The sequence below is a fragment of the Podarcis muralis genome, chromosome 18 (genome assembly GCF_964188315.1).
Source record: "Podarcis muralis chromosome 18, rPodMur119.hap1.1, whole genome shotgun sequence".
Taxonomy (NCBI): Eukaryota; Metazoa; Chordata; class Lepidosauria; order Squamata; family Lacertidae; genus Podarcis; species Podarcis muralis.
The window spans coordinates 8,466,078-8,492,161 of record NC_135672.1 but is presented as its reverse complement, the minus strand read 5'-3'; the positions used below and the strand labels follow the sequence as shown (position 1 = coordinate 8,492,161).

The window sequence follows — 26,084 nt, the reverse complement described above, 5'->3', positions numbered from 1 at the left end:
GGGGTGGAGACGCTCCTTCTATGAGGATGGGGGTGGAGACGCTCCTTATATGAGTTAATCTTCATTTCTTGGGAATGGAATACAAAGCACAGCTACAGAATATCCTCCAACATTTCTCCAATGAAAATAGGGACATCCGATTCCATCATCATATTTTTATTGTTGTTCCCCACCCATCTGCTGACTGGGTTGCCCCAGACACTCCAGACCCAGCCTCCAGCAGTGGGGGCAAAGCATGCCTTGGAGGCCAGATCTTCTGCCCCATGCATCCTGCCGCCTGAGGCAGTCACCTCACCTCGCCTCTTGGGTGGGCCGGCACTGAGTGCTAGGATGTGTGGTCCCTGGAAGATCGCTCTATAGGCCGAGGGAGCTGGCGTTTTTCCGGGTCATGTGGCCAGCATGACTAAGCCGCTTCTGGCGAACCAGAGCAATACACAGAAATGCCGTTTACCTTCCCACCGGAGCGCTACCTATTTATCTACTTGCACTCTGATGTGCTTTCGAACTGCTAGGTTGGCAGGAGCAGGGACCGAGCAACGGGAGCTCACCTCGTCGCGGGGATTCGAACCGCCGACCTTCCGATCGGCAAGCCCTAGGCTCTGTGGTTTAGACCACAGCACCACCCACGTCCCTGATAACTTAGGGGACCCTCAATCCATTGGGCTGTAAAAGCAAAGCCCAATTTTTTTCCTACAATGCTCTCCAGCTGTCTGCGAAGAAGTACGTGACAACAGAATCACATTGTGGTATCCTCTTTATTTTCAGTTCACACAAAATGCTTTTTTTGGGGTGGGGTGCAGCAGGTAAGAGGAAAACAGATTTGACATTGCATACGTTTCCAGAGCTGATCTACGCGTTTGGAAAAAGCACACAATAATAGTCGTGCGCCGGACCGTAGCACTTCAGAAAGGAGAAATCGCTGTGCAAAGCGGGAGCAGGGAATCTGTGGTCCAACAGATGTCCCAGAGAGGGCCACAGGTTCCTGAGGCCTGGTGTAAGGAAAAAGAAAACAACTCCCCGCCTTTTGAAATCTAGCTGCTCAGGGAGGAGGCGAGATTGCGTCTCCTCCCTTGCTTCGGAAAAGCGGTTTGAGCATCTGTTCCGAAATGCTACAGGTGTGCTTTTTTTCTCCCCGCGACAATAAGAACAACATTCGCCGCAACGGACTTTGTGACATCAGAGAGCTTTCGCTAGTTCTTTAAAGTATGGCAAACGTTTGGGGCTGTGACCCAAACTCCCGCCATTCCTGGGTTGATGGGTTCAGATAGATAGATACCTGTTCCGTTGCCGCTGCCTGTCCCTCGAGGGAGTTTGGGTCACAGCGACTGGTCAGCCAAGAAACCTTGACCGCTGGACCCTTTGTACCCTGCCAGAGCTATGGACATCCTTCTCTGTGAGCGGCTTTTAGCATTGCATCTGACGTCCCGCCATTCAGGAGCCGCCTTGAATGTGGGTTACACAGGGAGCTCAGCGCTGCAATCGCACAAGCCTGTTTTCCACCCACCCACCCACATTTATTGGTGCTAAATTTTGGGGTAAGAAACAAACGCAGGGAGAAGAAAAGATAAACGGTTCCATTTCTTAAACAGGATGTCTCCTAAGGGATCCCATTAAAAGGGAGCAGGAACGTTTTCTAACTAGATGCACGGGCTCGTATCCAGCGCTGGTCATAGCCAGAGTCAACCCCCCCGAAATAAAACGGGTCGGATCCGTTTCATTTCGGCAGGTTCCTTCTGAGTAGAGCTCCGCTGGAGACAAGCGACGCGGCATCCTTAGAAGGGAGGAAGGGGAAGCAAAGACCAGCCATTCTGCTGCCTCTTCAATGATTTGTTTTATACGAGGAGAGGGAAAACTAAAGGGTGGGAGATTTCGCTGTCTTTGGGCTCGTCCGCATTTGCCTCTGACGCTTCCCCCCGGGAAAACCCAAACTTTACTGCTGGATCAGAGCACACATCAGTTGGGTTGATGTGTGCTCCGATTTATTGATGAAGGGCAGTTGGTACAAGCAGAAAACCGCTTCGACTTGTACTTTCTAGACTTGGCCAAAGCGCAGATCTGGGTGGTCAATTCACACACACCCCCCCAAAAAAATCTTACATATAATACCATTGCAACAAAACCAAATCAATCTTAAAATTAATTAATTAAAATTAATTAATCTTAAAATGATAGATACAATCATAGGTAAAACACAAACATGGAAACGCATTAAAATTATTTAAGAATACTCTTGGTCAATTCACCCCCCCCCAAAAAAATCTTACATATAATACCATTGCAACAAAACCAAATTAATTAAAATTAATTAATTAAATTAATTAAAATTAATTAATCTTAAAACGACGGATACAATCATTCGTAAAACACAAACATGGAAATGCATTAAAGTTATTTAAGAATACGACTGAACGGCAATGCTTTAGGGGATAAAACGCAAACAGTGCTTTCCAAAGAGAAACTTTTGAAACGAAATAATTAACCAGGTTCAGAGGTGGGAGACTGGGGGAGGAAGAGAACAACGACAACAACCAATCTATTTATCTCCACGATGATTTCTTTTGTACTAGGAAAATAACGTTAAAAGAAAAACGAAAAACCTCCTTTTTTGTTGAAGTCATGAATAAATCAGACTTATAAGGCAAATAGGTAAAGATGAAATTATTCTAAGCTATATATATATATATATATATATATATATATATGCATGCACATACGCACAAACATTCTCTAAAAAAATAACACATTTTACGGTCAAATAATGCAGATACTATGGTTATAATGCAAATAACTATGGTTAAACAATGCAAAGGTTGCGAAAAACTTTCTAAACGTCAACACACAGATCTGGCAGAACTTTGTCACCACTTCTAGTCCCATTGAAATCGAACCCCCTCAACAAGTTTAGCTCTGGCTAAATTGTATCTCGCTGACTTCAACAGAACTTAAATAACAACAAACTTCTACCAGATGCTGTCTGGGATTTATTTAGGCACATTTAAGTTGCAAACAATTAATGGGAACATGCACAGTTTTAAAAAGAAGAGGAATTCGTCGAAAACTAGTGTGATGTTTCTTAGCGCCGAGTTTTTTTTGGGGGGGCTAATAAGAGCATAGACCTCGCACGTATTTTTGAAAAACCGCAGCTTTCCATTTATTGCTTGCACCAGGAGCAATTAAATTCAGCATTTTGTCAGTTGGCACAAACGCGTTGGTGCAACATTCTGGAATCCCTGGAAAGAGAATAGCAAAAAATAAAATAAAATGTAATTCTTATGGCCGGCACGAGTTTTATCACTTTTACCGAAGTGAAAGGAGCACACCAGCCTAAGATCGAGAGGGCAAGATGGCAGAGGGTCATGGGAGAAGGGAGAATAATAAGGATATTAATAGAATATTATTGGCACAAAGAAGAACTACTGACGAAAGAAGAATGGAGGATGAAGCTGATGGACTATGCAGAATTAGATAAATTAACAGGAAGGATTCAAAACCTGCGGAGATTCTTAGAAGACTGGAGGAAATGTATGAACTACTTGAAAAGTAATTGTGATGAACAGAATATACCTGTAGGACTGCAAAAAGTTTTGTAAGGTGGATTACTTGAAATATTACAAGAAAGACTATGAGGCCCAGCCAGATGGGCGGGGTATAAATAAACAAATAATAATAATAATAATAATAATAATAATAATGAAAAGAATTATTAGTTAAGGATAATTAAATGTACAGTAATAGGAAGTTAAGAAATGCAGAATAAGTGATAAAGAACGGAAAATCATCAGAGGTGTTGACGGAAGTCAAAAATATTGTATAAGATGTGAAGATATGTTGTATGACTGTTGGAACTGATATGTTAAAAAAATCAATAAAAATGTATTTTTTTTAAAAAAAGGGAAGAAGGGAAAATAATAATTAATAAATTTTTATTTGTTTTTTATATTTTGGAAATGTACATTTTTCATTAATTTTTTGGGGGCCCCCCAAGAGAGTGGGGCCCTAAGCTATAGCTTGTTTAGCTTATACGTAAATCCGGCGCTGGCCAAACGTGAACCAGACATGAACTGGAATTAGTTCCTTTGCAGACATGTTGAACTGGAACCAGTTCTTCTTAAAAGGGGGATTTTCCCAAGCACTCCATTTGTGCACCTAAGCCAGGGGTAGGCAACCTAAGGCCCGGGGGCCGGATCCGGCCCAATCGCCTTCTAAATCCGATCTGCGGACGGTCTGGGAATCAGCGTGTTTTTACATGAGTAGAATGTGTCCTTTTATTTAAAATGCATCTCTGGGTTATTTGTGGGGCATAGGGATTCGTTCATTCCCTCACCATATACAGTGGTACCTCGGGTTACATACGCTTCAGGTTACATACGCTTCAGGTTACAGACTCCCCTAACCCAGAAATAGTACCTCGGGTTAAGAACTTTGCTTCAGGATGAGAACAGAAATTGCGCGGCGGCAGCGGGAGGCCCCATTAGCTAAAGTGGTGCTTCAGGTTAAGAATAGTTTCAGCTTAAGAACGGACCTCCGGAATGAATTAAGTACGTAACCAGAGGTACCACTGTAGTCCGACCCCCCCAAAAGGTCTGAGGGACTGTGGACCGGCCCCCTGATGAAAAAGTTTGCTGACCCCTGCTCTAAACTGAAACCGATTCCAGAGGAGGAGAACTGAAATCACTGCAACTCACTTGCATCTCAGCCCACAGGCTAGACAGGAAGGCTTGCTATGATACTTTTGGTTTCGTTAACATCCCAGTGGCGATGCTGCCATCTTGCGGGGAGAACGCACAATAAACCATGCCGGGTTTACATATAAGCTAAACAAGCTTATAGGGCTCCACTCTCTTGGGGGCCCCAAAAAAATTAAAGGAGGAAAAACTGGGTGTACATTTCCAAAATATAAGATAAAAAAAGCAGATACAATAAAGCTTACATACAGCAACAGTGCTTTGTGTTGTGTAGGCTCCTATGCCAAGGGATGCGGGTGGCACTGTGGGTTAAACCACAGAGCCTAGGACTCCCATCAGAGTGGTACCTATTTATCTACTTGCACTTTGACGTGCTTTTGAACTGCTAGGTTGGCAGGAGCAGGGACCGAGCAACGGGAGCTCACCCCGTCATTGCGGGGATTCGAACCGCCGACCTTCTGATCAGCAAGTCCTAGGCTCTGTGGCTTCAGCCACAGCGCCACCCGCGTCCAATGGATTTGCTGGGGACCCCCCTTTAATCCCCCACTTTTGCAGCGAGCGAAGGTGGCACCCAACTTTTGCAACAATAATAGTATCTGCAAACTGCCTTGAATTTCAGTCTGGGGAAAGGTGGGATATAATAATAATAATAATAATAATAATAATAATAATAATAATAATAATAATAATAATTTTTTGGGGACTGAAGAACTAATTCACACATGCCCTACCTGATTCATTTAGTCATCACATCACTGTGGTTCGGGCTCCTTGACTTCCGGCTCTTCTGCTGTTTTGTCCTGATCTGGAGCGGATTCCGGTTGATCTGGGGCTTCCGGCTGGTCTGAAATCGGCGGCTGTTCCGTGGCTTCGGATTGGCCAGGAGCTTCCAGCTTATCCAAGGCTTCCAACTGGCCGTAAACATCTGGCTGATCCAAGCCGTCCTGTTGGCCAAGGAATTCCAGATGTTCCATGATGCCCTGTGGATCCATGCTCGCACCCAACAATAATTCCATGGAGGGAATCATGGCGTCTTCCGGGTCGGGGGGCAGAACGACCTCCGGCCGGACCGGCAACACTCCTTTCTCGTAACAGTCCAGTCTCATTTCCATCATGTCTCGGATTAAGTCTGCAAGGAAAGTTGTGTCGCGTTAGTGTGATAGGAATTTTGAGGTCTTAGATAGATGGTAATGTTCATAACCGCACGTACGTAGATCAGCACAGGAAGACCGACCTGAAGCCATTTTGATTCCTAAACTGAGCCAATGTTTTCTCTGCAAGGTCAAACTGGAGAAGCCTCCCCACTGTCTTTTCCTTCACAAATCCTGTCTTAAGGGTATGTCTGTGTTTGAATAGGGTGTGAGCCTGTGACCTGGCCCAGGAAATAAGTATTTATCACTACAAAAGACTGGCCAGGCTCCCCAGGCAATCCAATCAAGTAACCTGCCAGACAGGAGATAAACAACAACAGGAGAAAACAATATTCAAATTTCTGTTTTAGATCGCCTTTTCTGTGATGTAGGTGTGATGTATCTGGGGGGTGGTCTTAGGTTACACCCCTTCTGTGATGTATGTATGATGTTTCTGGGGGTGGTCTTGATCTACAGGGTGGCAATTTCAAAAGTCTTTATAAGGCCTTGCACACCATTTTTCTGGGTCCCTCCTCTCTCCTGCAAGTGAGGGGAGCACCCTGTTGCAACAGTTCAATAAAGGCCAAGCCTACAGGCTGCTGTTTTGCTCCAAGTAATCCTGGTTGGTGTCTTTGTTTTTTGTCCAAGGGAGCCCTCGGATTTGTCCGTTAACATTCTAAATTTTAAATGGTGATACAGTCATTCCTCGGGTTACAGATGCTTCAGGTTGCGTTTTTTCGGGTTATGGACCGCTGAATCCCGAAAGTACCGGGATTACGGGTTACTTCTGGGTTTCAGCGGTCTCGCATGTGCAGAAGCACTAAATCATGCTTTGCGCATGCGCAGAAGTGCCGAATCGCAGACGCGCCGCTGCGGGTTGCGAACTCTGCGGGTTGCGAATGTGCATCACGCACGGATCACGTTTGCAACCCGAGCATCCACTGTATCCTCCTTATTGCTCAGGAATTAATAGGCCAAAGTCAATTTATGGTAGATGATTTTGGTGCGGGAATCGGCCACAGATCAGCAATCACGGCCGGTTTAACCAAACCGGCCGCGTAGACTAAGGGCGCCACACCTTTTAGGAGCCCCGCGACAACAGATCGAAATGAATACTGTATGTTTTGTGTAACAAAATTGGTTTGTTAAAACTGGTGGTTGATAAAATCAAAAAACTTTTAGGAGATAATTTGCGAGGGGCCCCCCAATAATTTGCAATGAACCCCCCCCCCCAACTTGCAGCTGAGGGAGCCGCTTTCTGGCGATGGCTGCAGTTGCCAGAGAACAAATGGAGGAGCTTTGCTTTTATTTAGAAAAATATATAACTTTGTTATCCGAAACTATATAAGAAATATGTGACCGTGTGGTACAAGGTAATCAACAGATAAAGTACAGCGAGACTAATTGGAAGTCATTTTTAATTTCTTGTTTTATAAGTTCTATAATTGTGCACATCTTTGGGAGTATAAATGATGTTAGTTATAAGAACTGTGTTGTTCCATATATTGATATTGTTTGTTTGTCAATTTATAGTTTGTTTATTTGATTGTATGTTTGTTTGTTGGTTTTCCTGGCATAAACGTATCTATATCTATATCTATATCTATATATCTATCTATATACCTATATATCTATATCTATATCTATATCTATATCTATATCTATATCTATATCTATATCTATATCTATATCTATATCTATATCTATATCTATATCTATCTATCTATCTATCTATCTATCTATCTATCTATCTATCATCTATCATCTATCTATCTAATTTTGCATTGCTGTTTTGTAAGAAAACAGCAGCCATTGAACCTTATTTGCACATAGAATAAAAAAACCACCCCCGGATAATTTAACTTACTGTCGGCTATTGTTCTGCCCAGAACCCGGTTTTCCATGATCTCTTCTATCTCCGACATCATCCCCGGGAAGAAGCCTGTCTCGATGTCTGTGAAATACAAGGAGAGGTTTTAAAAATTATTACCCGAATGGAGAAATACTGGAAGGTTGCTGTTTGGTGGAGTAGCTGAGGCTGGAAGCAGATAGAGCTCACCCACTCTGCGGTGCAACAAGGGCAATTAAAAGCTTGCCAATTAAAAAGGCTGGTAGTTCAAATCCCCGCGACAGGGTGAGCTCCCGTTGTTCTGTCCCAGCTCCTGCCAACCTAGCAGTTCGAAAGCACACCAGCGCGAGTAGATAAATAGGTACCACTCTGGTGGGAAGGTAAACGGCGTTTCTGTGTATTGCTCTGGTTTCCGTCACGGTGATCCGTTGTGCCAGAAGCAGTTTACTCCTGCTGGCCACATGACCTGTGGGCAAACGCCGGCTCCCTCGGCCTGAAAGCGAGATGAGTGCCGCAACCCCATAGTCGCCTTTGACTGGATTTAACCGTCCAGGGGTCCTTTACCTGGTCCCCTGTGTGACACCAAAATTTGCCTCTCGCCTTACATTCTAAGCACAACAACAACAACAACAATTTATTATTTGTACCCTGCCCATCTGGCTGGGTTTCCCCAGCCACTCTGGGCGGCTTCCAGCAAAAGATTAAAAATACATTAAAATATCACACATTAAAAACTTCCCTGAACAGGGCTGCCTTCAGATGTCTTCTGAATGTCAGGTAGTTGTTTATCTCTTTGACATCTGGTGGGAGGGCGTTCCACAGGGCGGGCGCCACCACCGGGAAGGCCCTCTGCCTGGTTCCCTGTAGCTTTGCTTGTTGCAATGAGGGAACCGCCAAAAGGCCCCTGGAGCTGGACCTCAGCGTCCGGGCTGGATGATGGGGGTGGAGATGTGCCTTCGGGTATACTGGGCCAAGGCCGTTTAGGGCTTGAAAGGTCAGCACCAACATTTTGAATTGTACTCGGAAACGTCCTGGGAGCCAATGTAGGTCTTTCAGGACCGGTGTTATATGGTCTTGGTGGCCGCTACCAGTCACCATTCTAGCTGCCGCATTCTGGATTAGTTGCAGTTTCCGGGTCACCTTCAATGGTAGCCCCATGTAGAGCACATGGCAGTAGTCCAAGCGGGAGATAACTAGTAAGTAATTGTTGTGGCACCCCTGCAGCAGGCAAACTGGTTGTTTTCCCCTCTGCAGCAACACCTGGGGTAGCTCAGTTGTTAGAGCATGAGACTCTTAATCTCAAAGTTGTGCGTTCGAGCCCCAGGTTGGGCAAAAGATTCCTGCATTTAAGCGGGTTGGTCTGGATGACCCTTGGGGTCCCTTCAAACTCTACAGTTCTTTGATTCTACGATCTGGAGGCCCACTGCAACTGATCCACGAGACCATGGACTCTCCTTAATAGGAAGTACTTATAAGGGTTTCCTGTTTTCGCCGAAACTTCCCTGGGCAATGGTAGCCTTTGCTGAGGACAGCCAAATCTATCCATTCCGATTCCTTGTGTTTCTTAAGTTTTCATCATCCACATGTTTTTTAAAAAGGCATGCGTGAACATTCTTGGGCATTTCCAGGCACATTTATCCTATTGAAGGCATTCTTGTGTTTATTCCATTCACTTAACAGAATTTGCATGCCACTAAATTGCGGGTGGCGCTGTGGGTAAAAGCCTCAGCGCCTAGGGCTTGCTGATCGAAAGGTCGGCGGTTCGAATCCCCGCGGCGGGGTGAGCTCCCGTTGCTCGGTCCCAGCGCCTGCCAACCTAGCAGTTCGAAAGCACATCAAAGTGCAAGTAGATAAATAGGGACCGCTTACAAGCGGGAAGGTAAACGGCGTTTCCGTGTGCGGCTCTGGCTCGCCAGAGCAGCAATGTCACGCTGGCCACGTGACCCGGAAGCGTCTCCGGACAGCGCTGGCCCCCAGCCTCTTGAGTGAGATGGGCGCACAACCCTAGAGTCTGTCAAGACTGGCCCGTACGGGCAGGGGTACCTTTACCTTTACCTTTAAATTGCAAAAAACAAAACCAACCAAAACCCAACCCAACAACATCTAAGCACGTCCAGCGGTACACAGTTTTCCCTAATATCCTCAGACTTTAAAAACTTCCTTAAACAGGGATGCTCTCAGGTGTCTTCAGAAAGTCAGGTAGTTGTTTATTTCCTTGACATCTGATGGGAGGGCGTTCCACAGGAAGGGTGCCACCACCGAGAAGGCTCTCTGCCTGGTTCCCTGTAACTTGGCTTCTCGCAGTGAGGGAACTGCCAGAAGACCCTCGGCGCTGGACCTCAGTCCAGAACAATGGGGGTGGAGATGCTCCTTCAGGTCTACTGGGCCATTTAGGGCTTTAAAGGTCAGCACCAACACTTTGAATTGTGCTCGGAAACGTCCTGGGAGCCAATGTAGGTCTTTCAAGACCAGTGTTATGTGGTCTTGTCAGCCGCTCCCAGTCACTAGTCTAGCTGGTAATGTATATACAGTGGTACCTCGGGTTACATATGCTTCAGGTTACATACGCTTCAGGTTACAAACTCCGCTAACCCAGAAATAGTAGCTCAGATTAAGAACTTTGCTTCAGGACGAGAACAGAAATCACGCGGCGGCAGCGGGAGGCCCCATTAGCTAAAGTGGTGCTTCAGGTGAAGAACAGTTTCAGGTTAAGAACAGACCTCCAGAACGAATTAAGTACGTAACCAGAGGTACCACTGTATTGCTTGCTGTTTAGAATAAAATCTTCTCACTCACTCGTGTTTGTATTGCCTCTGAATCTCATTTAAAAGAATCACCTTGCTTTTGGCAAGACAGATGCCTTTCTTGGTGATATGTACTGAAGTTCTCACCCTGGGCCAGCAGGGGGATACTGTAGATAGTTATGCAAATAAGGGATGGAAAGTGACGTTCAGTGATTGGATAGTTTTAGAAAGTTGTTACAGTAACGTTGTACTGGAGCTCTATATAAGCAGGCTGACTGAACCCTTCAGTTCAGTTCTGTTCTGGCCTGTGAATAAACAAGAGCTGTTTGAAGAATCGCTGCGTCGTCTGATATGTTCACCCACAACTTAACACTTGGGGAGCCTGAAATCAGAATGAGAGCGCCCCCTGCCATCCCAACAAACAGCAAGCCACACACCTCTCTCCACCGGGTCGTAGAAGTATCCACTCTCCCGAAGGCTGCCGAAGACGGAAGGAATAAGGTCCGACAGGTAGCGCTGAGCGAACGCCCGAGCTGCAATCTTCTCCGAAGTTTCTTTCTCCTTCTGAAGGACTTGTAGCTGTTGTTTTTTGCGACGCTCCTGCCGGACAGAGGAAAACAGCGGTTGTGGAACTTCTGGGTTATGTTTTGGGTCTTTTTCCCAAGCCATTTCAGCAGACTTTGAATGAGACCCGGTAGCTGATGGTCAACAGAAGAGATGTAAAGACTCCCTCAAGGCAAATCTTTAAAAATGTACGTACAGTCAAACCTTGGATCGTGGGCGCCTTGCGAGTCGAACGTTTTGGCTCCCGGACGCCGCAAACCCAGAAGTGACTGTTCTGGTTTGTGAACGTTCTTTGGAACCCAATCGTCCAGCATGGCTTCCGCGGCTTCCGATTGGCTGAAGGAGCTTCCTGCAGCCAATCGGAAGCCGCACCTCAGTTTCCGAATGTTTTGGAAGTCGGACGGACTTCCGAAATGGATTCCGTTTGACTTCCAAGGCACCACGGTAGTATGAACACTGACAACTGGGAAGCACTGGCCTGCGAGCGCTCCAATTGGAGAACAGCCTTTGCCAAAGGTGTCATGGGCTTTGAAGACTCTCGAACTCAGGACGCAAGGGAGAAACGTGCTAAGAGGAAGGCACGCTTGGCAAATCCACACCGGGATCAACTCCCACCCAGAAACCTATGTCCCCTATGTTCAGGGAAGTTTTCTGTGTTTTAATATTTTGTTGGAAGCCGCCCAGAGTGTCTCGGTCAACCCAGCCAGATGGGCGGAACATAAATAATAAAATTGTTGTTGTTGTTGCATGAACGCATGCAGCGTCAGGTGATCTCGTAAGAAATCCACTAGCTGTGGCCTCCAGATATTCTTGGAGAGTTTGTAGGGCAAGAACCAGAAATTTGAATTGGGCTTGGAAACACCACAGGGAGCCCGTGTAATCCCTTCAGAAACTGATGTGACAATCACCTTCTTTCCTGGACTGGAAATCCCCCACCCCAATACTTTAGCCCAGAGGTTTTCAAGCTTTTTGAGTCTGTGGCTCCCTTGAACTTTCTTTCTGCGTCACCCCGGTGGGGCTCAGGAGACCAGTTAGGTCCCCCCTTGCCTGCAGAGCTGGCAGCCCCTCACCCCTTTTCGAACACCTCAGCCTCCTTGTCCCTCTCCTGGGGAGTCCTCTGGGCAGCCACTCCTGCAGCCCCTGGTCTCTGAGCTGCCCCCCCAGAGAGAAACACCGCCTCGCACTGCTCCACAGACATGTCTGCTCATTCCCAACAGCAAGGGCTGGCGGACTGGGCTCCCTCACTCGCCCGCTTGCTTGCTTACTCCAGGGCCGTCTCAGCTCCTGGCACCCAGCACCCCCTGGCCTGCCCCAGAGGCACCGTTCGCCTGGGGAACTCGCAGCCAGGGCTGCTGCAACAAACAGCCGTGCAAGCCTTTGGGAGGCAGAGACGCCAGAGGGCAGAGATGCCAGAGGGCATCAGAGTCTTGTCTGTGGATGCCAGTGTTGTCTGTGGCACCCCTGTGGGGCTCAGGAGTTTGGATTTGATACCCCGCTTTATCACTACCCTAAGGAGTCTCAAAGCGGCTCACATTCTCCTTTCCCTTCCTCCCCGACAACAAACACTCTGTAAGGTGAGTGGGGCTGAGAGTCTTCAGAGAAGTGTGACTGGCCCAAGGTCACCCAGCAGCTGCATGTGGAGGAGCGGGGAAGCGAACCCGGTTCACCAGATTACGAGTCTATCACTCTTAACCACTACACCACACTGGCTCCCAGTTAGGGCCCCCCTTGCCTGCAGAGCTGGCAGCCCCTCACCCCTTTTTGAACACCCTCCCTCCTCAGCCTCCTTGCCCCTCTCCTTGGGAGTCCTCTGGGCAATCGCGGCTGCTGCCCCTGGTCTCTGAGCTGCCCCCCTCGCCCCAAAGATAGGTGCCTCCTCACACTGCCCCATAGGGGCCTGGGACTTGCCTGCCCATTCCCAACAGCAAGAGCTGGCAGACTGGGCTCTCCCACCCGCTTGCTTGCTTATTCCCAGGCCGTCTCTGCTCCTGGCACCCAGCGCCCCAGGCCAGCCCCAGAGGCACCATTCGCACAGGGGGCTTGCAGCCAGGGTTGCTGCAACAAAGAGTCGTGCAAGCCTTTGGGAGGCAGAGATGCCAGGGGGCGTCAGAGGAGGGAGGGAAGGAAAGAGGGACAGAGGCCTTTTTGCCCACGGCACCCCTGACCATTGTGATAGGAATTTTGAGGTCTTAGATATACCATATTTTTTGCTCTGTAAGACTCACTTTTTCCCTCCTAAAAAGTAAGGGGAAATGTGTGTGCGTCTTAGGAAGCGAATGCAGGCTGCGCAGCTATCCCAGAAGCCAGAACAGCGAGAGGGATTGCTGCTTTCGCTGCCCAGCGATCCCTCTTGCTGTTCTGGCTTCTGAGATTCAGAATATTTTTTTCCTTGTTTTCCTCCTCCAAAAACTAGGTGCGTCTTGTGGTCTGGTGCGTCTTATAGAGCGGAAAATACGGTATGTTGAATGTTCATAAGTGTACCAACCAAGCACGTACATAGATCAGCACAGGAAGACCGACCTGGAACCATTTTGATTCCCAAACTGACCAAATGTTTTCTCTGCAAGGTCGAAGTGGAAAAGCCTCCCCAATGTCTTTTCCTTCACAAATCCTGTCTTAAGGGTATGTCTGTGTTTGAATAGGGTGTGAGCCTGTGACCTGGCCCAGGAACAAAGTATTTATCACTACAAAAGACTGGCCAGGCAATCCAATCAAGTAACCTTGCCAGACAGGAGATAAACAAAAACAGGAGAAAAACAACATTCAAATTTCTGTTTTAGACCGCCTTTTCTGTGATGTAGGTGTGATGTATCTGACCAATAGGGAACCTATGTAAGGACTCTATATGGGCTCTTGGATACCCCATAAGGGAAAAGGGCAATTTTTGTTTACAACACCATCATTCAAGGCACCCCAGGGTGCCACGGCACACGGCTTGAAAACCGCTGCTTCTTTCCCCTCCCCGCCCAGCTAGCAGTGCCGGACTCTGTACCTTTTCCTCTCTGTGCCGCCGCTCCTGCTCCTCAAGTCTCTGGACCTCAGCGAGTTCCGCACGGCGCAGCTCGTGGTACGCGTACTGATGCGCCCGCAGGTCGGCGAGTTCCTCTTCCTCCATGACTTCCAGCAACGCCTGCTCGATGGTCTTGCCGACCAAGACCTCCAGCATCGGCCTGACTTCGATATCAAAATCGAAAAGCTGGGGGGGGGAGGGCAAAACAAAGAGGAGAAATCAGAGGTGGGCTGACATAAGGGAACGTCCTGAGAAATGGTTTTCTTTAAAGCGTAAATCTGCACATCAAGACAAACTTCCCGCCACAGCTGTATCTATTTATCTACTTGCGCTGGTGTGCTTTCGAACTGCTGGAGCTGGGACTGAGCAACGGGAGCTCACCCCGCCGTTGGGATTCGAACCGCCGACCTTCTGATCGGCAAGCCCAAGAGGTTCAGTGGTTTAGACCACAGCACCATATGCTCCCCTTATACAATGGTTTTAACTGTCTTTATACGTGCAGTTTTTGAAATACAAGTTTTTGTTGTGAAATCGTTTTGAGATGCTTTATAGGAACTGGTGTATAGAAGAAATGGAACAATAAGAGTCCCATGCTCTAGCTCACCCCATCACGGGGATTCGAACCGCCGACCTTCCGATCGGCAAGCCCAAGAGGTTCAGTGCTTTAGACCAGGGGTCAGCAAACTTTTCCAGCAGGGGGCCGGTCCACTGTCCCTCAGACCTTGTGGGGGGCTGGACTATATTTTTTTGGGGGGGGAATGAACGAATTCCTATGCCCCACAAATAACCCAGAGATGCACTTTAAATAAAAGGACACATTGTTCTTGTTGTTTCGTCATGTCCGCCTCTTTGTGACCCCCTGGACCAGAGCACGCCAGGCACTCCTGTCTTCCACTGCCTCCCACAGTTTGGTCAAACTCATGCTGGTAGCTTCGAGAACACTGTCCCGCCAAAAGGACACATTGTACTCATGTAAAAACACGCTGATTCCCGGACCATCCATGGTCAAGATTTAGAAGGCGATTGGGCCGGATCCGGCCCCCGTGCCTTAATTTGCCTACCCATGATTTAGACCAAAGCACTACCTGCGCCCCTAGAAGCACTGAACGCGGCATTGAGCACAGTCCAGTTCCAACCCCCTGGAAATCTGGCAAGGTCCAAAGTCCAGCCTAGACCGGAGTTCTGGAAGCCTGAAACACACTTGCTAGGCTTGGCTCGGAGGGGTTGGACTAAATGACCGCTGGGGGGTCCCTGCCGACTCTACGGTTCTATGGTTCTAACGTACATCTCCTTCCCAGATCTGGGTGGCCACATCTCTCCCGGTCTTCGCGGGGATGAACAGAGGCGTTGCCGGCCGGTCCAGAAAGGCATCAGTTTGGCATTCCATGTCCACTTCGATGATACGATCCGCAAGCTCTTCCAGGTATAGTTCTGAAACGGCATTTGAGATGCTCTTGCGGAGGGGCAGTTTTGCAGCTCTCCCGACCCCAATGCAAATCTCCTGCACGTGGGGCTACCTTTGAAGGTGACCCGGAAACTACAACTAATCCAGAATGCGGCAGCTAGACTGGTGACTGGGAGCGGCCGCCGAGACCATATAACACCACTCCTGAAAGACCTACAATGGCTCCCAGTATGTTTCCTGGCAGAATTCAAAGTGTTGGTGCTGAGCTTTCAAGCTCTAAATGGCCTCAGCCCAGTAGACCTGAAGGAGCGTCTCCACCCCCATCGTCCAGCCCGGACACTGAGGTCCAGCACTGACGGCCTTCTGGCAGTTCCCTCGCTGCAAGAAGCCAAGTGTTTTGTGTTGTGTAGGCTCCTATTTTGTGATGTGCAAATGGCTTTAGATCCCTATTAGGTCCATAAATTACCATCTAGCATATATTCAACACAAAAAACAGCGACAATTTGTTGTTGACAAAGGACAGCTGGACATATAAAGGGCCCCATTACCTTCAGTAGCTTAGGGCCTTATCAAACCTAAATCCGGCCCTGAGCACGCGTCTAAATTTGCCATTTTGCCAGGTTCAAAACTATGAAACCAATATCACGATATAGAAGTGGTTTGGGATGAAAATACCGTATTTTTCGCTCTATAAGATGCACCAGACCGTAAGACGCACTTAGTTTTTGGAGGAGAAAAACAAGAAAAAAATATTCTGAATCCCAGAAGCCAGAACAGCAAGAGGGATTGCTGCTTTCACTGCGCAGCGATCCCTCTTGCTGTTCTGGCTTCTGGGATAGCTGCGCAGCCTGCATTCGCTCCATAAGACGCACACACATTTCCCCTTACTTTTTAGGAGGGGAAAAGTGAGTCTTATAGAGCAAAAAATACAGTATATTAAAAAACATAGTCATTCCACTTTTAAATTGTCCATCTATCCTTTTCTTCCTGATGCAATAACAAGCATACCAGCTAAGATCATAATTTTATACCAATCTTTCTATTTTACCATTTCCCAGTATTCCTGAGATAAGCATTTCGCCCTCCTTCTCATTACCTGTCTGAACGTCAACATGCCTTCTGCCTTCTACAGGTTCCGGGGTTCTTGTCTGAAGCTGGTCCCTAGCTCTCCTCCGGGCCAATGCTTTACGCTGGGCTTCCCGCTGACGTTGAAGCTCCAGAGGATCGGGTTCGCTGCTCTGGCGGAGGGGACAGGACGGAGAGAAAGCGGTTTGTGCGGTGTCCTTAATCTTATTTATTAGATTTCAACACTGCCCTATAACCCACAGCTACTCAGGGCGGTAAAGGACACCTGGGTGGTTGAGTCCAGTCAAAGGCGACTCTGGGGTTGCGGCGCTCATCTCGCTTTCAGGCCGGGGGAGCCGGCGTTTGTCCACAGACAGCTTTCCGGGTCATGTGGCCAGCAGAACTAAACTGCTTCTGGCGCAACAGGACACCATGACGGAAACCACAGCGCACAGAAACGCCGTTTACCTTCCCGCCGCAGTGGTACCTATTTATCTACTTGCGCCAGTGTGCTTTCGAGCCGCTAGGTTGGCAGGAGCTGGGACAGAGCAACGGGAGCTCGCCCCGTTGCGGGGATTCGAACTGCCGACCTTCCGATTAGCAAGCCCAAGAGGCTCAGGGGTTTAGACCACAGCGCCACCCGTGTCTACACTAGCTGGTAGCAAACAGATGAGTCTTTCCCAGCTGTGAAGAGTGGTTTGTGCAACATTGCTTTCAATTCCCAGCAAAGCCCATCAATGTAACTGCATTGCTCACATTCAGGTCATGTTCATCTTGCCTTTTTCACTCCTTCCAGCCCTTCTCCAAATCAGTGGTACCTATTTATCTACTTGCGCCAGTGTGCTTTCGAACTGCTAGGTTGGCAGGAGCTGGGACCCAGCGACAGGAGCTCACCCATCGTGGGGATTTGAACCGCCGACTTTCTGATCGGCAAGCCCAAGAGGCTCAGTGGTTTAGACCACAGCGCCACCCACGTCCGGATCCCAAAAACCCCCTAGCCCAGTGGCTTGGACAGATGTGCCGGTGGGAAGTGAAGTCTGAAGGCAGCAGCAATATCCATCACTAGACCTCTCCTCCTGGACACAGTTCATGCCGAAGCCTTGCATCTTGCAGCAGCTGGTTCCACTGGTTAATTGCACATTGTTCCTTTTGCCTAGAATTTGCAATTGAAATAGATACATAGATATGTCAAAGTTTACAGGAGAAGGAAAACTCACCCATGGCAAGATGTGAAGGGCATAGGTGTTGCCCCGAACGACTCGCCTCTCATACATCAGGTTGGCATAGTGATAGGGCTCCTCTTCCCTGGAAGAAAAAACATGAAGAGGGACAGGATTCGAAAACAGCACTTAGCATAAATTAGCAATGAAGCGTAAGAGAGCAGGGTGTCACTGTCCCCATTCCTGCTTCTAAATCTGCAAGGCTGCCGGAGATATGTGAGAATAAATAAGCTCTCCTTAATTTGCAAGTCTGCAAACCTGTCAGAGGTATTTGTGCCCAGGGGGATTTTGTGATAGAAATTCTTACAGAGTTCCGGGCCTATTTATAGCAATAATAATAATAATAATAATAATAATAATAATAATAATAATAATAATACCATTGCCATGATATTTCTTTCCTGAAACAAATGTGTTCTTTAAAAATGTGAGCTAAAAAGGACATGAAATTGTGCTTTTGTATTCAACTCCCTGCGAAAATGAGAATGACGTAGTTTGAGAGCTAAGGCAGAGAACGTTCCTTATTACTGTTTCTGCGTGGTTTTAAAATGAACTGGGAACCGTTTGGTTCTAATTGCAAGAAGAGAAAAATCACACATTGGATTTGTATTTATTTTGTAGAAGGAGAAGCAGTTTTAATTTTTTTATTTTTAAAAACACTCTTAAGCTAAGGCTGGCTGGCCATCTGCCATGGATACTTTAGCTGAGATCCCTGCATTGCAGGGGGTTGGTCTAGAGGACCTTTGAGGGTCCCCATTCCAACTCTACCGTTCTATGATTCCTTTGCAAACCAACTGGGCAGCCGCACACATTTAAAAACAACAACCAAAATAACAACAGCCGCAAGTTTGTTCTTTGCACCTCTTTCTTTCTTCCCAGCGCTTTCTTAAATTTCACAGCATATATAAAAATTATCCAGAAAGAGAGAGGGGGGGGGGGGAGGAAAAAAAACCTTACAATATCAAGACCATTCCCAACTGAAAAGCATCGGAAACAAACAAAAACACTTCCGTTTTCTAAGAAAAAGCGGAGGTGCAGGATTTAAAAGCAACCAAAAGCAAACATGTAACAAACCCATATATTGGGAGTGTTTGGGTTGTCTGAAGTATTTACATAAGCAGTGATGCTACACCAGCCTCTTGCAAACATGGGTCTGTGTTGTTTGCTTCCTCTGGCTATTCTTCAATTCATGTGCAATTATTATTATTATTATTATTATTATTATTATTATTATTATTATTATGCCGTTTCTGATATGCTGTCCTCTGCGACCAAGCATCACCCATCTTGGCTGGAAGGCCTGTAGCCCCAGCATAAGAATCTAGTAGCAGTAGTAGTAGTAGTAATAATAATAATAATAATTTATTATTTATACCCCGCCCATCTGGCTGGCTTTCCCCAGCCACTCTGGGCGGCTCCCAACAGAATATTAAAAACACAATAAAACATCAAACATTAACAACTTCCCTCAACAGGGCTGCCTTCGGATGTCTTCTGAAAATCAGATATAGTTGTTTATTTCCTTGACATCTGATGGGAGGGTGTTCCATAGGGCGGGCGCCACCACCGAGAAGGCCCTCTGGCTGGTGATCTCGTAGGTAAGCTGGTTCCAGGTTGTTAAAGGCTTTAAACCCCAGCAGGGGCACCTTGAACTTGGCAGACACCTGGATGTGGTTGGTGGATGGATGGCGGCTAACAGATTGAGATTGAATCCTGACAAGATGGAAGTACTGTTTTGGGGGGAGAGGAGGCGGGCTGGTGTGGAGGACTCCCTGGTCCTGAATGGGGCAACTGTGCCCCTGAAGGACCAGGTGCGCAGCCTGGGAGTCATTTTTGACTCTCAGAAGTCCATGGAGGTGCAGGTCAATTCTGTGTCCAGGGCAGCTGTTTATCAGCTCCGTTCTGCCCGGACACTGAGGCCCGGCCTTCTGGCGGTTCCCTCGCTGCAAGAAGCCAAGTTACAGGGAACCAGGCAGAGGGCCTTTTCGGTAGTGGCACCCGCCCTGTGGAACACCCTCCCACCAGATGTCAAAGAGAAAAACAACTACGAAACTTTTCGAAGACATCGGAAGGCAGCCCTGTTTAGGGAAGCTTTTAATGTTTAATAGATTACAGTGGTACCTCGGGTTAAGAACTTAATTCGTTCTGGAGGTCCGTTCTTAACCTGAAACTGTTCTTAACCTGAAGCACCACATTAGCTAATGGGCTCTCCTGCTGCTGCCGCTGCGCGATTTCTGTTCTCATCCTCAAGCAAAGTTCTTAACCCGAGGTAACATTTCTGGCTTAGTGGAGTCCGTAACCTGAAGCGCCTGTAACCCGAGGTACCACTGTATTGTATTTTAATATTCTGTTGGAAGCCACCCGGAGTGGCTGGGGAAACCCAGCCAGATGGGTGGGGTATAAATAATAAATTATTATTATTATTATTATTATTATTATTATTATTATGCGCTGGCAAGGCCTCAGCTGGCATTCTGCTTCTGGGCTGAGTGCAAGGGATGCCCCACAGGGAGCGCATTGCTGTAGTCTATCACGAATGTCGGTTTGACTCTTTTGGGCTGAGTCCTTCCTTCCCCGGTCCAGCCTGGGAGCCTAAAGGTACTCACGTCTCGTTGGCATCGATGGAGGTCCGGTACCTCTGCCTGCCCGGCAACGGCCTGGGACGGTTGCAGTACGAATAGGTGGCAGAGGGTCCCGCCGCCGTGCCGTCCCGGCTGAGGATCACCGACGTGGAGGCCATGGCGGCTTGCAGAAGCCTCTGGCTCCAAGAGGCCTGGGCTGGGAGCAGCAGCGCCGAGAGAGTCTCCTTGGCAACCGTCGCCGGGCGACACGGACTCCGTTGCCTGGCAACCGTCGCCAAGGTAAACTGAGCCCTGCCACCTGACCCAGCCGGGAGCTGCCTTCATTGACATCCGTCCAAGGGAGCGTAACTATGGCAGGGAGCTTGGAGTTCACGAAAGGCAACTTGATTTATGGGTTACTTTTAAAATGAGGCTGCATTTTAAATTGCATTTTAACCTGTATTTTAAATTGGTTTCCTTTCCTCCCTATTATGTTTTTATTGTAATTTTTACTGTTGTTAGCCACCCTGAGCCCGGCTCTGGCTGGGGAGGGCAGAGTATTAATAATAATAATAATAATAATAATAATAATAATAATAATAATAATTTCAAAAAAAAATCTGGGTCTATGGGTCTCAAAGGAAAACAAATGGGAAACTCAATGGCCCCATTTGGAGTCAGGCTGTTGGCCCATTGTCTACACACCAACTGGCGACGGCTACAAAATGGAGGCGCTGGGATTTTGTGTTACTTTTGTTGTCGTTTTTTAATAGGGTGCAACACATGTTTGTGCTTTTTATGCTGCAAACCGGCCTGTGTTTGTCGGGTGGAGGGCGGTATGTAAATTTAATAAATTATTATTATTATTATTATTATTATTATTATTATTATTATTATTATTATTCTCCGCCCATTTAACAGGGTTGCTCCAGCCACTCTGGACAGCTTCCAACAGAATATAAGAGAACCTCTGACCTCTGAGATTTTATAAAAATTTTATAAAGATTATGCCTTTCATCGGAATAGCTATTCATTCACTCTTTTTTCCTTCATATGCCACAGTTGTACAGATACGAATTTAATAACATGTGACCAAAATAGTTTGTTTGATGAAAAATGTTCCCATTTATATCTGGAAAACAACATTATCTTCTAAGCTTTTGTTTTTCAGCACCTGATTACATTTCCACTTCTTTTGTTACGTTCCATATTATGATTACAGATGCTTCAGGTTACAGACGCTTCAGGTTACAGACTCTGCTAACCCCGAAATAGTGCTTCAGGTTAAGAATTTTGCTTCAGGATGAGGACAGAAATCGTGCGGTGGCAGCGGAAGGCCCCATTAGCTAAAGTGGTACCTCAGGTTAAGAACAGTTTCAGGTTAAGAACGGACCTCCGGAACGAATTAAGTTCTTAACCCGAGGTACCACTGAACTCATTGAGTCTGACAAGCGCCTCTGCTGTGAATGACAAGTGCCACCGCTGGTGTGGTGCTTCTTTGGTAAATGAGCACACAAAGCGGAAAGTCCTTTAGTGAAATGGCACTGTGGATTAAACCACAGAGCCTAGGACTTGCCGATCAGAAGGTTGGCGGTTCGAATCCCCGCGATGGGGTGAGCTCCCGTTGCTCAATCTCTGCTCCTGCCAACCTAGCAGTTCGAAAGCACGTCAAAGTGCAAGTAGATAAATAGGTACCGTTCTGGCGGGAAGGTAAACGGTGTTTCCGTGCGCTGCTCTGGTTCGCCAGAAGCGGCTTAGTCCTGCTGGCCACATGACCCGGAAGCTGTACGCCGGCTCCCTTGGCCAATAAAGCGAGATGAGCGCCGCAACCCCAGAGTCGGCCATGACTGGACCTAATGGTCAGGGGTCCCTTTACCTTTACCTAGGTATACATTTTGGTAATACCTAGGTATATATGTATTTTGTTTTTGTAGCTTGATCAAAATTATTTATTATTTCATAACAGGTAGATAGTTAAGAGCTTAGGCGGCTTCAGCGGTGGGTGCCCCCCAGAAATCAGCTCCCAGATGCCCTGCACCACTTGCACCCCTTGGTAAAGACAGCCCTGACTTGGGATCTGTTTACTTATGAGATCGTCTCCTGCTCTGGAGGGCAGGACTCCAACCAACACTTTCCAGTAATAAGAAAGGCGATTCCGACTCAACATCAGGAAAAACTTTCTGACAGTAAGAGCTGTTTGACAGTGGAACAGGATGGTAGATTCTCCTTCTTTGGAGTTTTTAAGCAGAGGTTGGGTGGCCATCTGTCAGGGATGTTTTCGCCGAGATTCCTGCATTACAGAGGGTTGGACTAGATGAAACTCCCTTCCAACTCTAAAGGTAAAGGGTAAAGGGACCCCTGACCATTAGGTCCAGTTGTGGCCGACTCTGGGGTTGCGGCGCTCATCTCGCTTTATTGGCCGAGGGAGCCGGCGTTCAGCTTCCGGGTCATGTGGCCAGCAGGACTAAGCCGCTTCTGGCGAACCAGAGCAGCGCACGGAAACACCGTTTACCTTCCCACCGGAGTGGTACCTATTTATCTACTTGCACTTTGACATGCTTTCGGACTGCTACATTGGCAGGAGCAGGGACCAAGCAACGGGAGCTCACTCAGTCGCGGGGATTCGAACCGCCGACCTTCTGATCAGCAAGTCCTAGGCTCTGTGGTTTAACCCACAGCGCCACCTGCGTCCCTCCTTCCAACTCTACTATTCTATAATTCTACAAGATTGCCTTGCCCCACATGTGACCGCTTGACTGCTTTGATCATCGGAATTGGCATTTTCCCAAGGGCCACCTAATACCCGTTCTGCATCTTGTAGGAACTCAATTGTTTAGCTGGAACTTTGGAACTCTCTGCCTATTGATTCCAGTTAGGTGCCTTCACTGTATTCCTTTCGGTAATAATAATAATAATAATAATAATAATAATAATAATAATAATAATAATAATTTATTTATTTATTTATTTATTTATTTATTTATTTATTTATTTATTTATACCCCGCCCATCTGGCTGGGTTTCCCCAGCCACTCTGGGCGGCTTCCAACAGAACACTAATGTGATGGCCTGGGATTCCGAGTCTGAGAGCGATCCGGAGGAATCCCAGCCGGCACAGGAGTCCCCGCCTCCAGGGCCGGCTGAACTGGGGCAAGGCCTAGATGCTGAGGAACCTCAAGAGCAGGCACCAGGTGAAACCATTCTGGCCCCAGAGGTGCTGGAAGACTCAGTGGCTACAGGTGAGCCTTCCCCGGGGCCCAGTAACCCTTCGGCCTCTCCTGATCTGCAGAGGCTTAGGGCAGAGAGGCGAAGGGAACTGGTGTCTCCCAGGAGGGGTGCTCGCCTTAAGGCCAAGAGAGGCGGGGCTTCTGGGGGCCGGGACCGCCCCCGGCCTTAGAAGAAGATAAAGGTCAGGCAGCCCGGTCACAGGTTGCGGGAGCAACGTCGTTGTGGAGTACCTGCTTTACCCAGTCCTTGATCTGCACTCCCAGTGTGCCTGTTCCTCGCCCGGCTTCCTGTTCCTGACTATCCGGTGTTCCTGTTCCTCGCCTGGACTCCTGCTTCTGCCCTACCAGTGTTCCTGTTCCTCGCCTGGACTCCTGCTTCTGCCCTACCAGTGTTCCTGTTCCTCGCCTGGCTTCCTGCTTCTGCCCTACCAGCGTTCCTGTTACCCTGCCCGGCTCCCTGTCTCGGACCTCGCGTCTCATCTAGTGATCGTCTACCCTGCTAGAGACTCTGGACTGATCTTGGGCTACAGTAATAGTACCTTATCCCCCCTGGGACCAGCACAACTAAAATACAATAACCTATTAAACATTAAAAGCTTCCCTAAACAGGGCTGCTTTTAGACGTCTTCTAAAAGTTTGGTAGTTATTTTTCTCTTTGACATCTGGTGGGAGGGTGTTCCACAGGGCAGGTGCCACCACCGAGAAGGCCCTCTGTCTGGTTCCCTGTAACCTCACTTCTCGCAGCGAGGGAACCGCCAGAAGGCCCTCAGTGCTGGACCTCAGTGTCTGGGCAGAACGATGGAGGTGGAGACGCTCCTTCAGGTATACTGGACCGAGGTACCTGCTGAAGACGCTCATCTAAACACCAGCCTAAGCCGGTGTTTAGAAAGCTTGCAGGCTTGATTTGCTTCAGTCTGTTTCACTGCGGTTTCAACTTTCTGTAGGTTTTAGATTTTTTTTAATGATCATTTCATTGCTTCAACTTTTTTTTTTTTTGCCAAGTACTTTGATGTTCTTCTGCAATCCAGCAGTACCTCGGGTTACAGACACTTCAGGTTACTGATGCTTCAGGTTACAGACTCCCCTAACCCAGAAATAGTACCTTGGGTTAAGAACTTTGCATCAGGATGAGAACAGAAATAGCGCGGTGGCAGCGGGAGGCCCCATTAGCTAAAGTGATGTCTCAGGTTAAGAACAGTTTCAGGTTAAGAACAGACCTCCGGAACGAATTAAGTTCTTAACCCGAGGTACCACTGTATATAAATTTTGTAAAAATAAAGAAAATGTTTTTAAAAAAACAACCTGTGGCCATCACCAGATCTTGTGGTGGAATTCCTGAAGAAGTGTTTTCCGTATGCTACCACAGCAGCAAGGATTCTTTTAGCAAAGTATTGGAAGACACAAGAACTACCCACGCTGGAAGAATGGCAGACGAAAGTGATTGACTATATGGGATTGGCGGAGATGACTGGCAGAATCCGAGACCAAGGAAAAGAGACGGTGGATGAAGATTGGAAGAAATTTAAAGTTTACCTTAAGAATTATTGTAAAATTGATGAGTGCTAAAATGTCAAGGTTAAGAAAATATAGAATTACAGCTGTAAATTGATTAAGTAAGAGAAGAAAGGGGGGGGAGAAAATGAGTAATCAGTCAATTGAAGTGAGGGGTTGCTGAAGAAATTTTGAAATAGGGATGCAGAAGGGGGAGGTATGGGGAAGTCGGGGAAGTAAGGTTTATGAAAAGGAGGTTGTGAAATTATACGTGTTTATATGTTTGTGTGTTTATGTATTGTTTATTGTATTGTTTTTTATTTATGTTGGAAAATCAATAAAAATTTATATTTAAAAAAAGAAGAAGAAGAAGTGTTTTCCTCTGCAGCCTTCCTATATCTAAAGCATAGCTGTCAAGCGTCCCTTATTTGGCAGGACAGTCCCTTATCCCAGCGCCATGTCCCGCTGATTTCCCTTATTGATGAGGCTTCCTTTGGCTGCTGGCTGGGCTTTCTGCCTTTGGCTCGGAGGGGCTCAGAAGTTGAACATACCTGTGCCCGGAAAATCCCGTTATTTTGGCTGTTGATCCCTTATTTTCGAGGCTGCTGGTCCCTTATTTTCAAATCTGGTAAGTTGACAGCAATGATCTAAAGACCCATGGATTTCATTGGGGGAATTCCAAATTCAGGTTCTTATGGGATAAGGTGAAAAACCTCTCCCCCCCCCCACATGCCATTCACGATCATAAGTTGGGCTCTGTGTTTTCAATTTTACCAAAAACAAACAAACACTATAATCGTCACAGGTTGCCTCAACTTTTCATCCTTTTTGTTCCATGAAGACTTGACTGTATGCAAACAGATCTGACTCCCCCCTCTTGAAAACCAGAGTCCTCGGCTCACAAAACGCCCAGCTTTTTATCTTATTTGGCAGCGGTTTTTCTCGAAGCTTCTTGTGTCCCCTCCTTGACTCCAACCGCTTCCATTTCCCTGCGAGGTATCTTCTAGGAGGAAAGAAAGAGTTGGTGAAGCAACCTTTGTTTTTAGCAAATGATGCCATTTGGTTAAAAAAAACCCACACACACACGAAACGAGGGGGGGAAACAAACGCGCCCTCCTTCCTCCAGTCTTTTC

General features: G+C 47.3%; 2 protein-coding genes across 2 annotated transcripts in view; one reads left to right on the top strand and one right to left on the bottom strand.

The window, feature by feature from the left end:
• Positions 1-736: 736 nt before the first annotated feature.
• Positions 737-20,476, bottom strand: LOC114588360 (radial spoke head protein 3 homolog B-like). Its single transcript, XM_028713577.2, has 9 exons — positions 20,279-20,476; positions 17,670-17,757; positions 16,484-16,625; positions 15,268-15,413; positions 13,965-14,168; positions 10,846-11,008; positions 7,683-7,769; positions 5,417-5,814; positions 737-3,230 (listed from the first exon to the last, which is right to left on the bottom strand). The coding sequence occupies exons 1-8, from the start codon at positions 20,410-20,412 to the stop codon at positions 5,438-5,440; spliced, it is 1,341 nt and encodes a 446-aa protein (XP_028569410.2). The 5' UTR covers positions 20,413-20,476; the 3' UTR covers positions 737-3,230; positions 5,417-5,437.
• The window catches only part of LOC114588392 (nicotinamide riboside kinase 2), a 58,152-nt gene continuing 50,781 nt past the window's right edge, over positions 18,714-26,084 (top strand). The window contains exon 1 of the mRNA XM_077922074.1: positions 18,714-18,717. The gene's annotated coding sequence lies outside the window, so the exon portion shown is untranslated. The remainder of the gene's footprint in view (positions 18,718-26,084) is intronic.

Bases quoted from the DNA above. Each gene is read 5' to 3' on its own strand.
- LOC114588360 (XM_028713577.2), bottom strand. From the start codon at position 20,412: ATGGCCTCCACGTCGGTGATCCTCAGCCGGGACGGCACGGCGGCGGGA. The intron at 17,758-20,278 runs GTGAGTACCTTT...TTTTTCTTCCAG, and splicing joins TCCATCGATGCCAACGAGAC to GGAAGAGGAGCCCTATCACT. The intron at 11,009-13,964 runs GTACAGAGTCCG...TCTGTCCGGCAG, and splicing joins GGCGGCACAGAGAGGAAAAG to GAGCGTCGCAAAAAACAACA.